Source organism: Heliangelus exortis, chromosome 1, assembly GCF_036169615.1.
Source record: "Heliangelus exortis chromosome 1, bHelExo1.hap1, whole genome shotgun sequence".
NCBI lineage: Eukaryota > Metazoa > Chordata > Aves > Apodiformes > Trochilidae > Heliangelus > Heliangelus exortis.
The window spans coordinates 58,433,929-58,449,032 of NC_092422.1; the positions used below are offsets into that span (position 1 = coordinate 58,433,929).

The 15,104-nt window shown below is 39.0% G+C and overlaps 1 protein-coding gene across 14 annotated transcripts in view; it reads left to right on the forward strand.

Annotated features, from left to right (window-relative positions):
- ATP11A (ATPase phospholipid transporting 11A) overlaps nucleotides 1-15,104 on the forward strand; it is a 122,419-nt gene that overhangs the window by 39,676 nt on the left and 67,639 nt on the right. Inside the window, exon 1 of one of the 14 annotated variants that reach the window (XM_071743907.1) lies at nucleotides 5,472-5,576. The exons of the other annotated variants lie outside the window; for them this stretch is intronic. Coding sequence (XP_071600008.1) covers nucleotides 5,547-5,576 — 30 coding nt within the window. The 5' untranslated portion in view covers nucleotides 5,472-5,546. Of the gene's footprint in view, nucleotides 1-5,471; nucleotides 5,577-15,104 lie in introns of those variants that run through there. 14 annotated transcript variants of the gene reach the window in all.

Below are 15,104 nucleotides of genomic sequence, written 5' to 3' on the forward strand. Positions count from 1 at the left end.
ATGACTTGATGTGTAAGATTTCACAGAATCACTGAGGCTGGAAAGTCCGGCCTATGACCTAACACTACCACATCAGCTAGACCATGGCACTAAGTACCATATCCAGCCTTTCCTTAAACACCTCCAGGTGTTTAAGTGACTCCACCACTTCCCTGGGCAGTCCGTTCCAATACCTGATCATCCTTTCTATGAGGAAGTGCTTTCTGATATCCAACCTAAACCTCCCCTGGCACAGCTTCAGGCCATACCCTCTCATCCTGTCACTGGTTGCCTGGGAGAAGAGCCTGACCCCCACCTGACTACAGCCTCCCTTCAGGGAGTTGTTGAAAGTGATAAGGTCCCCCCTGAGTCTCCTCTTCTCCAGCTTAAACAACCTTAGCTTCCTCAGCCTCTCCTTGTAAGACTTTCCCCCTGGTGCCCTCACCAGCCTCATTGCCCTCATGGACCTGCTGCTTGAAGTGAGGGGCCCAGAACTGGACCACAGTACTTACGGTGTGGCCTGTCCAGTGCAGAGTACAGGAGAAGAATTACATCCCTAATCCTGCTGGCCATGCTATTCCTGATACAGGCCAGGATGCCATTGGGTCACCTGGGCACACTGCTGGCTCATGTTCAGCCAGCTGTCGACCAGTTCTCCCAGGTCCCTCTCTGCCATGCCACTCTCCAGTCACCCTTCCCGTAGCCTGTAGTGCTGCATGGGGTTATTGTGGCCAAAGTGTAGGACTTGGCACTTGGTCTTGTTCAACCTCATCCCATTGACCCAGCCTGTCCAGATCCTTCTGCAGTGTCTTCCTACCCTTGAGCAAATTGTCACTCCTCCCCAGCTTGGTGTCATCCATGGGTTTAGTAAGGGTAGACTTGATCCCATTAATGGGTTGTCAATGAAGATATTTGTCATGGTTTAACACTGGCCCGGCAATTAAACCAAGAAACAGATGCTCTCTATTAATCCCCCTCTCCTTCCTGATAAAGAAAGGAGAGAGAATAAGGGAGGGAGACTTATGTGTTGGAAACTAAACTACACAGCTTTAATGAAACAGTAATGATAAATAGGAAAAATTACTAAATATGTACAAATACACAGGAAAATTGATACCATGTTCCTCCCCCTTCCCCCCCCAGTAACTCTCATATCAGCACCGAGGCAGCAGGGCAGCCCTGGGAAAGTCCAGGCTGGACTCCTGGAGTCAGCAGCAGTCGGGAGCTGGAGGCAGGAACACACAGTTTCAGGAGGACATGGATCAGGACCACAGGCAGAGGAATGGGTGGAATCTTCCCAGGATGATGTCCCAGCAAAGAGGGACAGGCGAAGAAAGGGAGGGGGTTTGACCCTTGTGATCCCTCAAATTTATACTGAGTATGACGTGTATGGGATGGAATACTCTGTTCGGTCAATTCTGGCATCTATCTTGTCTGTTCCTCCCCACAGGAGGGCTGCAGGTGAAACCTCCTTAATCCTTCTGGAGGGTAAAATGTTCCTCAGAGCTGAGCACTGTCCTTGGCTCTGCACACCAGTCTGTAGCAGTAACTAAACATCGAGTGTTATCAGTCCTAGAAGCAGACACTGTCTGAGATATTTTCTGTTAATTTCAGCAAGTGCAACTACTTACAAGAGATTTAGCTGAAAACAAAAGTACAAGACAGAAAATTACCTTTATCCTGGCCCAAACCAGGACAGTATTGAATAGGACTGGGCTCAGTACTCACTGCTGGGGGACCCAGGATACACTGGTACCTGAACACCAGCCGGATGCAGCACCATTCACCACCACTCTCTGGGCCTGGTCATCCAGCCAGTTTTTAACCCAGGGAAAGGTCCACCTGTTCAAGCCATGGGCTGCCAGCTTCTCCAGGAGGATGCTGTGTGAGACTGTGTCAAAGGCTTTGCTGAAGTCCAGGTAGACCACATCCACAATTTTCCCCTCAATGTGGATTTTCTAAATGCCTGACCTCAAGAGTGAAGTGTTTTCGCTGGTTAGTAAGCGTCTTAGTGGAAGGAAAACTTTGGTGATAAAGAAAGTGATTGCCAAGTCACTGTCCAAAAATTTCTTGATTCTGTCTCTTTTTATCTTATAGACTTAGATATGATATGGCATGAAAATTGTATAATTTATTCTGCTTGTTTTATGCCTTTGATGTGCAGTAGAAAGCTGTCTCTGGAAATGCTGTTACATAAGTAAGTTGTTTTTATGACAACTGGTCCAGGAAGGAATGAAAATTAATATTGTGCCATTGACTGGCTTGACAGTATTCCTCAGTGAAAGATGGTATCAGATTTAGTTTTATGCAATGGTATATAGATCCCTGGTAAAAGTTAAGTGATGCTGATAAGTGTGAGGACTTCAGAAGCACAAACACATCCTTCCATCTGTGTATGATTGGTCTTTATTCCTGATGTGTCATGTAAAGTTACTCACCTTTTGTCAGCTTCAGGAATGTTTGTTAGAGTGCCTTATCTGCTTCAGGACCTTCAAAACCTTAAGGAGTCACTAAGCTGACAGGATTTGCTTGACAGCACAGTGCTTAGTTTGGGGAACACTGAGAATCTGCTGAACTTAGAAGGTTAGCTGTGTTTTTGTAGAAATCTGTGGCCACACAACCTTTTCCTTTGACATGATCTCCTTTGCTGTTTTCTACTGGACTTTTGTTTATGCTTGAAGGTTGGATATTGAAGGTCCTCTGACCTTGGAAATTGAATACTCTAAAGCCTGAGCCAGGGAACCTTTAGATCCTACTCTGAGGTTTCCTTGCTCAGCATGTATCGTTCTCATTCTGTTGTTTTGACTTTTTGTTTCTCTGTAGTTGGCTGTTTGGTTTTATAATGGATGTAGCTAAGGAAACAGGCTGAGCTGACTGTGTTTTGCTTTGTTTTCAAGTCCCAGGTTGATGTGGTTATTATAGGCAATAAAAAGCTTGTGTGTGGAAGCAACTTTGTTATCGTATTTGGCCTACACAACAACTGCTGACCTGTAATCTTGGTGTATTGATACTGAATGTCCATCTAGGGATGTTTAAAGAGAAAGCTTTAATGCTTCTGTCCTTGATTTCTAATGGGCAAATAATAATCTTTTAAAACCAGCCTTGCATAACTTTTGATCTTATTTACATCACTGGAAGTTATGGTTGTAATCAGAGCTAGCTTGCAAAAGCTGTGATTTGTTCTCTTAGAACAGGAGAATGGGAAAAAATAAGTGTTAAATCTGATATGTACTGTTTCCTAATATCTGCTACAACTTGAAGGAAAAGTGTTTAATATAGGCTTCTTCATTTACATATTAATTATAAGACATTCAGCAAGGTGATTTATTTTCTTAGCAAAGAATTTTCCTTGTTCTGTAACCTAGAGAATTTTTGAGCTGAGGTGATAGGACAATCCAATAAATTGCATCATTAGTCTGAATTTAATGTGAGCTCCCTGAAGCGGAACTTCTCAAATCAATAGGTTTTAGTGCTACTTATTTTTGAAGGAAATGGCACCAACCAATAATGACAAGCTAGCAATAAAAGAGCAATAGCCTTTTTGGAGGGATTTCAGAAGAGTGTTCTTAGTTATTTTTGGTGTGTGATCGTTTCAGAGACACGGGAACTACTTAACTAATGATGAAAAGACTGAAACAGAAAGCTGGCTAAATGTGAAATATGAAATGTGAGAGATGCAAGATTTTTGCAAGATGATCAAAGAGACTATCTGGAGTTAGAAAATACAGAAGACCTTCAAACTTGAGTTTCAGGAGTTCATTAGCTTGTGGTAATTTGAGTACCTGTACAAAAGACAATGAATTGTGTAACAGGGTAACAATATCTTGCTGGATTATGTGTTTTGGGTACTCTGTGTATCTCTATTTCAAGTTTTAATAATACTGTAAATGTTATGTTAGAGCAAATTTGGTCTCATAAGTAGAAGCCTTATTGGAGACTGGAAATTTTCATTGCAAAAGATTTAAGACTGCCTTGGAAAAGGTTAATGATTACTTTTCATTAGCTGCGTTATGATTTCAAACATGGTATGACTTTTACTCAACATTACAAGTTTTTTAAACAAATAGTGACCACACCTGTTGTTTTTGCAAGGATGTCTGATTTTTTTCCAAATACATACATTTGTGTACAAAGTGAGAGGAGAAAAATGTATCCTCTACAGCAAGAGAAAGTATCTGTCTCTTCAGAAGCCCAGAACAGCAAAGGAGAAGACCCTTGGATGTACCTTTCCACAGAAAGAGGCTGTTGCAACAATTGTTTTACAGAACTCCATCCCTATTGCAAGTCGATTTCTTTTGCAAAAGTTGTCTCCTTGAGTTTTGTGCTTTCCTAGATGGGACCTTCTCAGGTAGATGGCCATCCTATCTCCATGCCTGTAAATACAGCTTAAAACTCACTACTGTCTCTGGTGCTACTTTTCTAGAAATTCTTTGTTTGCTTTCACAGTGTCTTGCATAGGTCTGGGTAAGAAGCTTTGTTAGTTGATACTAATCTTCATCTTACAAGGCATGGAATAAATAGATTTTGTGTTTTGCGTCACATGGTGGTGATGTGGCCATAGCTACAGAAAGTCACTAAGGTGGCTGATGAACTCTCACAGGTGAGATTTTTAGCATGAGGCAGCAGTTTCATGCTGAAGATGCAGTTTTCCTGTGTCTGTTTCTTTCCCTGAGAGAAAGAAGCTTTATAAAACAAGTGGGCCTGCACACTTGCATTTCTCATGTGTGAGGCAATGGTGACTGTTTCTTGGGTGGCGGTGTTGTTGGTGTGTGCTTGGGGCTGCCAAACGAGGGTGAGATCATCTTTAGTGGGATTGAGACCAGAGTTTCAACAGAAACTGAGAACAGTCTTACCTGTTTTCTCCTTTGTAGTCTGGTCATTATTGTGATGTTAGATTTTGACTGTCAGGCCAGATTTTTGGGAGCGTGGACTCTCTATGGGCACAGGGCCGTGCCTGCATGGGTACAGCAGAGGTAGAACTTGCTGGTTTTGCCAGATCTTTGAAGATACATTGTAGTTTTGTTGTTTGGCTCTTTTGGTTTTTTGGGGTTTTTTTTTGGTTTGGTTTTTTTTTTTTTTTTTTACATTGATGTCAGGTAACTGAGTATCATATGAACCTAATCTGCTCAGATGGTTCCATGTAGAGGTGGAATTTGCCTCTCCTGCTTCCTCTGATGGTTTCTCTGTCTCACAACAGAGACATTGCAGCTGCCTAAGAGCAAAATACATCACCTTTGCTTACCTGCACTTTTTAGTTTTGGGGCAGTTCATTCTCTCGGGTGCTGCTGTTTCTCGTCAGGACCCTCGCTGTGCAGGGCCTAGGCTGTCCCTGTCCTAGCACAGCTACTTGGCTGCTTTTCCACCCCATCCCCTGGTGCCTCTCCCGCCATTTTGGGAGCCCTGAGTTACATTTCCAGCCAAGTGTTGGCTTTCATTTTGTGCCTAAAACGAGGGCCTAACGGACAGGGCCTCCTGGAAGTTTCTCAGGGGCCCCAGTGCCTGGCCTGGTGGTGGCCATCAGGTGGGCAGCCCAGGACAGCCACGGTGAGGAGCTGCTGCCTCCCCACATGTCTGAGGATGAGGAGTCTGATGATGAGGTAGGTTTTGTTTATCCTGTTGTTCGTTCTCCTTTGGTCACTGCCTTGTTGTGGAGCCCTTTGACCTTGCCACAGTTCAGGCCCAGTTGACAGCAACCGGACCCCTGCTCGCTCACTGCCCTACCCTACCCTCTGCTGTGGCACAGGGAGGAGAAAACCCACCTGAAGGCTTGTTCACTGAGACAAGGACAAAGAGATTTTTCACTGCTCAGTTATGGTCACAGGCAAAACAGGCTCAACTTGAGAAGAAAATAAATCATAATCTATCAGCACAGGAGAAAGAGAAAACATGACCAGATCTTAAAATACTTCCTCCCCACCCCTTCTATCTTCCTGGGCACAAACTGCTTCACTTCTGCTTCTCCCTCAGTGGCACAGGGGACAGGCAGGGGGGCTTAGGGTCAGTTCCCCACATGCTGTTTCTGCCACTCCTGCCTCCTCTGTGGGAGTACTCCCCACAGCCTTCCCCTGCTCCAACCCTTTCATGGAAGGGAGTCCTTCACAAGCACCTCTGACATAAGTCCCTCAGGAACTGCTCCAGCCCGGGCTGCCCACAGAGTCACGGCTGCTTTGGGAACAGTCACCTCCGCTGGCATGGGGTCCTACATGGCTGCAGATCCATGCCTGCCCCTCCACGATCCTTCTTGGGGTGCAGATCCACATCTGCCCCTCCTTGATTGTTCACAGGCTGCTGATCCATGTCTGCTCCTCTGTGGTCCTTCAGGAACTGCCCCGCTGTGCCCATCCGTGGGCTGCAGGAGGACAGGTTGCTATCTCACCACAGGCTGTGGGTGAAACTCTGTTCAGACACCTTTACCCTCTCCCTCTTCGACTTTGGTGTCTCTGCTTCAACATTGCTCTCGCCTCCTCTTCTCTTCTCTGCAGGTCCTTTTTTGAGATTTCTTATTCCCCTTCTTGAATATATTACTTGCAGAGGAGCATCCTGCTTCCCTAATCTGCTGTCTTGGCCAGACATGGGGCTGGAGGAGCTTCCAGCAGCTTATCCCAGGAATCACCCTTGTGGCCTCTCTGCTACCAAAATCCTGCCACGCTAGCCCAACTTTAGTGGATCACCAGCATGAATGCCCCCTTCTGTGTCCTTTCCTCTCTGAGATATACCAGAGGTACACCAAGATGGCATACCACACAGGACATTGAGACAAAAGTATCTGTTTGCCATGAGAAGATTCTTAACTATTGGTTATTGGGCAAATCAAGTACAGTATTAATCTTTACAAAGTTTAAGAATGCCTAGACTTTGGGTAGGATAAGATACCTTATTGAGGTATCAATAAGGAGGTTTTTATTAAGGTGAGGGATTGAAAGAGAAACAATTTTCAGTTTCATCTTGAAACCAAAATATTTAATAACAGATGGATTTTGATTTTGTTATTTTGTTTTGGTTTTTACCCATAAGGTTTCCAGCTAGCATCACATTTGAGGAAAAGCCTTTCCCATCTGTCCGGTTTCATATCTGCAGATGTATAAACAAAGCATAAAAGGATTTTTATTTTGCTTACCTTGAGTAAGTTTGTAACATTCAAATGGAAAAAATAGGAATAATCAAATTTTTTTTATCACTATTAAACTGGTATGTTATTTTCTCCTGGTATCTATGTTGTAAGAAATCTGTTTAAATTTGGAGAGAGTGCAATAAAAAGTGAAATATAATATCAGGGAATTAGGAGGATTACCTTACACTGATTAGACTGAGAGAAAGGCAGAAAGTAGTATTTCATACCATTGAACCAGAGCTGCTGAGGCAGTGTACATTCTATATAACAGGTAATATAAAGCAAGTAGGACTTCAGTTAAGACACTAGTAAAATTCATGAGCTGCCTTTAAATTCAGATGTGAATATTTTTTAGAAATACTCTGTGTATTATGATATAATACTTAAATACCTTGAGAGTTAAAATAAAAATGCTTTCAACAGTGAAATATTTTCAGGCTTCAATATAAAATAATTTTGTCCTTGAAAGTATCTGTCTGCTAAGCCAAAAAACTTCACTTTATCATGCCAGCCATTCAAATTTAGATTTTATCCTTCTGTTTCTGTACTCTTTTGTTTTTTCTATGTGTTGGAGTAAGTTTTTAGAAAAATTGAAACATAAAATTTGCTTTTGAGACAGAATCGGCAATATTGATGGTGCCTTCTTTAACTTGGAACAAGAAATAATGATGAGGGAGTCTTGCAGAAGTCTTGATTTCAATGGGCACTCTACCACAAAGTGCAAATTTGGACTTTCTAGTCTACTTACCCAGTTCACTGAAAATAATTTTGCAATTATTTTTTTTTAATAAATTGAGTTTCCTAAAATAATTTGTTCATCATCTTTATTTAACCTCCTGCTTCCATCATCAACTTTCCCCTACTTCAAAGAGTAATTGTCACCTGGTATTAAGTCTGCTTGTGTTTGAAGTATGGAGACCCTTAAAATGGTCAGCAGCATATAAATTAAAATTATAACAAGGTGAGGGGAAAATTAGTTGCTTGAGCATTAATAGGATTAATTGGAAGGCATGAGTAACTATTAGATAAATTTTCTAGCATGAGTTGCTTTGTGATACCTCCTCCCATCTCCATTGCCTGGCTTGCTTCCATTTGTGCACACACACAAAGATAAAGCTTTCTTCTGAAGTTCATCCTATTTCAGCTTTCTGAGCAGAAGACTTCTTTCTGAGGGTAATACTGTGGGGTTTTATTTGGTGCCATGCACCCAAATTAAAAATAGAGACTATGGCTTTATGCTCTGTGTACTTTCAATAGATGTGAAGCAAGCACCTCCATCATTTGGGTCCAAACAACAACTTTGTAGACAAATGGTATTGTTCTTGTTTCTTGGTCTTGCATGAAATATTACTTATTTTGCAAGACCTCAAAATTAGTTTTCTAATTTTGATATTAAATTTACAGAATTGTGGGAAAGAGACTTTTGTGAATAATTACTACTATAGAAATAAGAGCAGTTTTCAGAGAAAAATATTACAGGTGGTTTTTTCTTTTTACAGGGCCACTATGTCAATACACCTTTTATATTTGGGATATACCAAGCCTTTATGTTCACAGTATCTCCAAGTGTTTCAGCTATGATGCTGTGAAATGGGAAAGCAGGCAATTTATTATTTTGTATTATTTCCCTGTTAACAATCCAGTGTTACCATTGCTCCTTACAGGGACAAACCTTTGCTTTATGTAGTGCTAAGGCTTCATCTTAGTCTTTTTTAAAGAGTATATGGGAGGGAAGATACAGATTCTAATCCAGATGATTTAGCATGTGTGATTTACGTGGGTTTTCTAGTTCTTGCTTTGTTTTCACTCAGTATGTTGGCTTATAAATATAAATGAAATCATGGTTGGTATTGAACTGTTTCAGAGGTATGATGAGGTATGAGAGGATGCCATGTATGTGGATGATGTGTGTGCCTGCAAACAAAATCTGTCCCGCACCTTGTTTCCAGAAAGTTCTTTTTATAGCATATTAAGGTTATTTATAGTCATAGTCCTCTGGTATGACTTTTTTGTAGGACTTTTAACGCTTCTCATTTGAAAGGATTTCTATTAAATGCAAATACATTGTGGCATCTCTTCTTTACTTTCTTGTTACTCTTCCTAAATACAAGAAGTTACCCTGCAGATGAACTCATTATCTGTTTAATAGGCTTCTGTCAGTGTCCTCACAAAAGCATTTGGAGATCTTGTTTCCAGGAATTTTGCAGCTGAAATCAGCTTTCTTCTTTCTGTATTGTTAGATCCTTGCTGAAAAAGCCACAACCCCAAAACAATACAAGAAAACCTGCAAATCCCAATATTCTCAGCTACTTGAATGTTGTCAGTAACACATACATCTCTTTAAGAGTTAAAAGCTTTCTTTTTACTTAAAAAAATAGCACATTTAACTCACTTGTTATAGCACTTACCACATAGTATCCTTATTCCTTGTATGTGCCATAACTGTTCAAATTGGTGTGAACGTGACTTACCCCACCATTTGAAGGAGAGCCCAATGCCATTTCCAGCTCACAGTGCCCCACTGACCAGAGGCAGTGGCTCAGGAAAGGAAAAAAAAAAAACCCCAAAAAAAAGTTCCAGCTGCCACCTGATAGCCTCTTGCATAAGTACATAATCAACTTACATTAAGAAACAAAGTAAGCAATTATCTCTTGGAATCAGAATGCTTGTTTAATTTGAATTCAGCTCAAAATGTATAATTGTCTCTTCAGGAGCAATGTGCACTCAAAAAAAAAAAAACAAAACCAAAAACAAACAAACAAAAAAACCCCCAAAAACCAAAAAAACACACACAAAAAAAACAGGTTACTGGTCTTTCCCTGCACTAGACTGAGAGCAGCAATCCACTTCCAGGGACAAAGTTGTTGGATAGGTTATCTCATACTGCTGCTGTGGAAGGCTTCAGGTGCAGCAATATTTTAAAAAACTAAATAGGTGTGATGTTGTTTTTTACTTTCCTTGGTTCCAGTCATAACTGCTTATTTATAAGACAAAATTTCATTTTCTCTGAATATGCCTCCTAAGAGAATTCAAGGTTTTGTACCTTGTATTCCTATCTGCATTTACTAAATGCAGTTGTATTTTATTTCCAAGGCATCGTCTGTTAGAATGCTTCCTAAAACTGAGAAAGGGTGGTTGTTTCTAGAAGGCAAAAGGAAATCTCATCCCCTACTAAAATTGCCCCTCTAGTTTATGGATTAAGTCTTCTTATGTGTTGGGGACGGGGGGAATGGAAGGAAAGTATTAGGAAGTTGACAGAAGTAACTCCAGTAAGACATTATACTACTGACCAGGGCACTGCTGAGGATAAGTTCTCATTTGTAATAATACTTCTTGGGCTGTCACCTGAAGATTATTATTTTTTTTTTTTTTTTGGCCCTACAACCTCCGTATCTTGCTCTGTTTTCTCTCCCTGCAGGAAAGCTGATCCTGCCTATAGGGTACATGTACTGAAGTGTGCAGCATATAGTCCATTTCTTTCCAAAAAGATTTCACAAAACTGATGATGTACTCCTTTGCAGGAGCCAAACGTGCCACATTCATTATGAGTGTTTATTTGTGATATGGCTGAAGCAAAATTTGTACAATCATCCATTATCTTCCTGCACTTTTGGCAGAATAAAAAAAATTATTGTAGAACAAAGATTTCAGATTTGATTTGGGTTTTGCCTTTGGCTTTAAACATTCTTAAAGGATTAAGGTAAAAAAATGAAAAATTACCTGATAAGTATCTTGAATGCTCAAGCTTGTGTTTGCAATCACATCGTTACTGAAATTGGCCCTGTATTCAGTACACACATGTTAGCTGCTTTTAGACAGAATATGAGGTTACCTCTCTTAAAATTACTGAATTGTAGGTGTTTGGCAGTTTATCCAACCAATTAAACTTTCCTGTGGAAGTTTTTTGGTCCAAAGGTCTGCTTACAATGGGGACAGTTTTACAGTTTGGTTGAACTTTAAAGTTAGATAATATTGCTCAGTAAATCTGTAATCATTTGAGAAGATCCGTGAGTAAGGAAGTGTGAAAATACAGAGTTATTATGGTAGCATATCTTCCAAATAAAAAATATTTTTAATATCTGTTGCAGTTTAATGAGTATTGAATATTCACTTTTGACTTCATATCAATTTATTTTCTGTACACAAGAATGTAAAATAGCATGACAAGCTAGTTCAAATTTTCTAGCTGGTTTTTGTAACCCAATTTTGATATTCCTATCCCAGTTTTTTAGAAAGTGAGCATTTGTAATTTTGGTTTTTTCTTCATTGGTCTGGTTCCAGAAATTCCCAGCCAAACAGGAAGAGACAGATGGGGGGGGGCACACTGTTTCCCGGGAGCAGATGCGTTTAATTGAGCATAAAATCTAAAGCTTTAAAAAGAAATCTGTCTATTGAACTGTTTTCAAAAGGTAACACTAGGAAGGAAACAAGCCATTAAAAAGATTTTCTTCACTATAGTAATAACTCAATCTCTCAAGTATGTGTATGCATTTTAAATACAACAATGTTGCTAAAGGAAAAAAAATACTATTTTCCCCTTTTTATGATTACTTAGCTGTTTTAGTTTATGACTTTTTTAGCCTGTCATACAGAGCAGATTAAAATAATTAATCCTGATGATTCTGGTTAAAGGGGATTTTTTACTCATCACTTGAAGTAACATCCCTCAGGTATTCTTGTCCTCTTTTAAGTTGGTTTTTTTTTTCTAATATAATCTGTCACAGAGGCTACTCATGAGCCTGATGGTTTGATTCTTAAGGGCTTTTAGGGCCTGTCGTGTTCTCAGGTACTTCACATTTTTTCAAGTTTGCTAACTACTGATGTTTCCTGCTACCATGTACTTTTTGGGTAGGGGTTACCAATATGTTGGGATATGGGGGCTTACTTTTGTAAGCTGCTCTTGTCTAGTGCTGATTTTCTTTGTAGTCTTCTATTGAGAACAAAACATGAATTTTTTTTCTTTTTTTTTTTTTTTTTTTTTTTTTTGTTTGCTTATTGTTGTCAAAGGGGAGGTATAGAAAATCAGCCTTCAAAGTCTGAAAAAACACGTAGTTAGAAACCAGTTCACCATCTTGTTAAAGATGTGAGGTAATGCTGTGGGTTATGTTTGTCTAGGGAAGAAAGGGGACATTTCAGATTGCTGGAGCCTCAAGAGGGGTTTATGTCAAAAAGAGACTATCCCATCACAAGCTGTTTTTTAGGGATGTCTCCATCCCTCCCCACATCAAAGAACTCACAGCAGTAAATCAAAGGCTGGAAATGGATGCCTTCTCTTGTGGCTCTTATCGTTTATTATCAAAACCATAGTAGCTCAAAATGTATTTATCTCAATTGACAGTACAGTTCTAGACTTGTTAGCTCTCTCTTTAAAAGTACCTTTTGCATCCACCATGAAGGGCTCAGAGTATTTTTGATACAGTAAAGTGGAACTTGGAGGTTTTTTCTTCCACATCTAGAGATGCATCAAGCATCAAAACCTCTCAAAGCATATTCTCAATGTTCTATAATTACATTGATACCCATCTCATAGCATTATTTAGGATCTTGCTTGCTATGCTGTAGATAAATGCTGGATCATGTGATTTACATTTTAAAGTGGGAAGTAGCTGCAGTTTAAAATAAAATAAAATCATTTGTAACTTCTCTACTTTTGATCAAGATATGGTTATTGACACTATACTGAGTATACTGGAACTTTGAGATGTGTTGGGCATTCTCTGACCTTAGTGTGAGTTCCCTGGCTGTCATTAATGCATTTATTAGTAGTATTTTACAAGCGTGGAATGTCTACTCAGAATGTCCAGTCATTGTAGAACAACTATTCATTGTAGTATCTTACAAGTCACTGAATATGTATTGGAAAAAATGTGTGTTTTATTTAAAGTGTTCCTGACCTTTATGTCAGGAGAAGTTCTCTCTGAGTTACTAATGATACTTTGGTTTAAACTTCACCCAGTTCACTGAACTATTTAAGACAATGAAACGTATAAGTCTGTCCTTGATTTCTAGTGTCTTGACTTGTTCAGTGATTCATTAGGTATAGGAGTTTATCTGAACTGAGTTTCCAAAAAGTTAAATTACAGCAGTTCCTTTTCACAGTTTTGACTACCAACTACTGTCTACTTTGGTTTCTGAAGTTTGCTATTTCATTATTTCCGTAATGTATGTCCTGGACCTGTTAGATTTTATTTTATTTTTTTTTAATAACAACTAGCACTAGCTTCTAACTTACTAGTCAACTTAGTTTCATTTATTTATTTTGTATTGGGACTTTTTTTTAATGTTGCTTACATTTCCTTTAGACTACCTAGGACAAAAGAAATAGCTGCAATGTAAAATCATCATTCTGTATTAATATCCAACAACTTTTAATATGCAATGAATAATAGCAAATATTGTTAGAGTTTACTTTGTACAAACATTTGACTCGTTACTGTAGAAGTGTTCTTGAAATAAATCATTTGATGTTTGTAAAAGTAAGAAGTTGTGAATATTGATTGTACTTCGTATTGTTCAGTTGAAGATCCTTAAATACGTTCTTTTAAGAGTAAAAGTAAATATTAAAAGCTCAATGCATCAAAGGAATTCTCAAGTAATATTTAATTTTTGTGGAATGCACATTGCTCAAGTGCAGTGAAGAGATTAAAAAATCTAGTGGGTGTTGGTGTCGTAAAAGGTTTTTGAGTCATGCGTTGGTTTACTTATGCTCCTGGCATGAACAACCAAAGGTAATATATGTCCCTCCAGACATTTTAGAAGTTTAAAATTCTTGGGTTTTAGCAGTATAGATTTTATCTGAAGTCAGATTTATGACCCTGGTGCCTTCTACTTTAGGAAAATTTAAAATATTTCAGTATTATGCATAGGCATTGAAGGTGTCACTTCATCTACAACACCTGTATGATAGATGCCAAGTAAAACCGTGAAATATAATCTGTGAGTTCTTGAACCATAACATGGCTTTTCCTTTTACTACATCAACATATGGCATTGCTTTGCAATTTTGGAAGAAGTAATGGAATAATATTTTGTATTTTTTTTTTTTTTTTGCACCAGAGCTGTACTATACTATTGTATAATTATGAAAGGAGTTTGAAGTTGTTGAAAGTAAGTTTTTCATATCACTCCAAATAAATATTTCATTAACCTTGATAACCATCTGTTGTTACATTTCATGGTAGTCCAGGGAAAGCTTGTTATTTGTACCTTACTTTCACTTCTGTGGGTAGGTACATAGACCAATAACAGTCTGGACCTAGCTAAGGGAACTGGAGTTCTAAGTTTGGAACTGGAGTAAATGAGCAAGAACTCCATTTAAGAATTTGTCAAAACATGACACCTGCTAATTTTACTGAGAATTTAGGTTTCTCCATATAGGTGTGGAAAATCAATAGGTAGTAACTACATAAGTGATTGTTTTCTCTCTCTTATTTTTCTTGGGATACTTGCTTCTCATAAGGTTGCAGCCTGAATTCTAGTATGTATGATAGAATTGCTACAGACATACATTGGGAACCTTTTTTAAAAAAAATAAATTAAAAATTGTGTATCAAACAAACAAAAGACTGTTGAACAGTAAGTCACTGTTCATTAAGGAACTGTAGCTCAGTATCAGTTAAGCATAAATAGATAAAAAGATACAGAGATAAATTCTCTGAATCTCCAATACAAAGACATAACATAAGGACTAAAGTCCTAGATAATTATGGGTGGAATGATCCATATAACAACATTTGTACATTCTTTGGCCACTGACTCAGTGGCATTTTACAAATTGTTAGACTTCTTAGAGTATACCATGATGCAACAAAGTAGCTCCATCTTCTCTCTGCCAGGATCAAACTTTAGGTAGCACTCTATCCACTTAGGTTTGAAGAGCCTTTGAAACTGTAACAGGAATCCATCATCGGGACAGTGAGTAGTAACTGCTTGCACTTAACTGGTATTACAGATTTAAATGGGATGAGGAAGGGTTACTAAGGAAGATGTTTTCTAGATGAGAGAAGTGCATTTT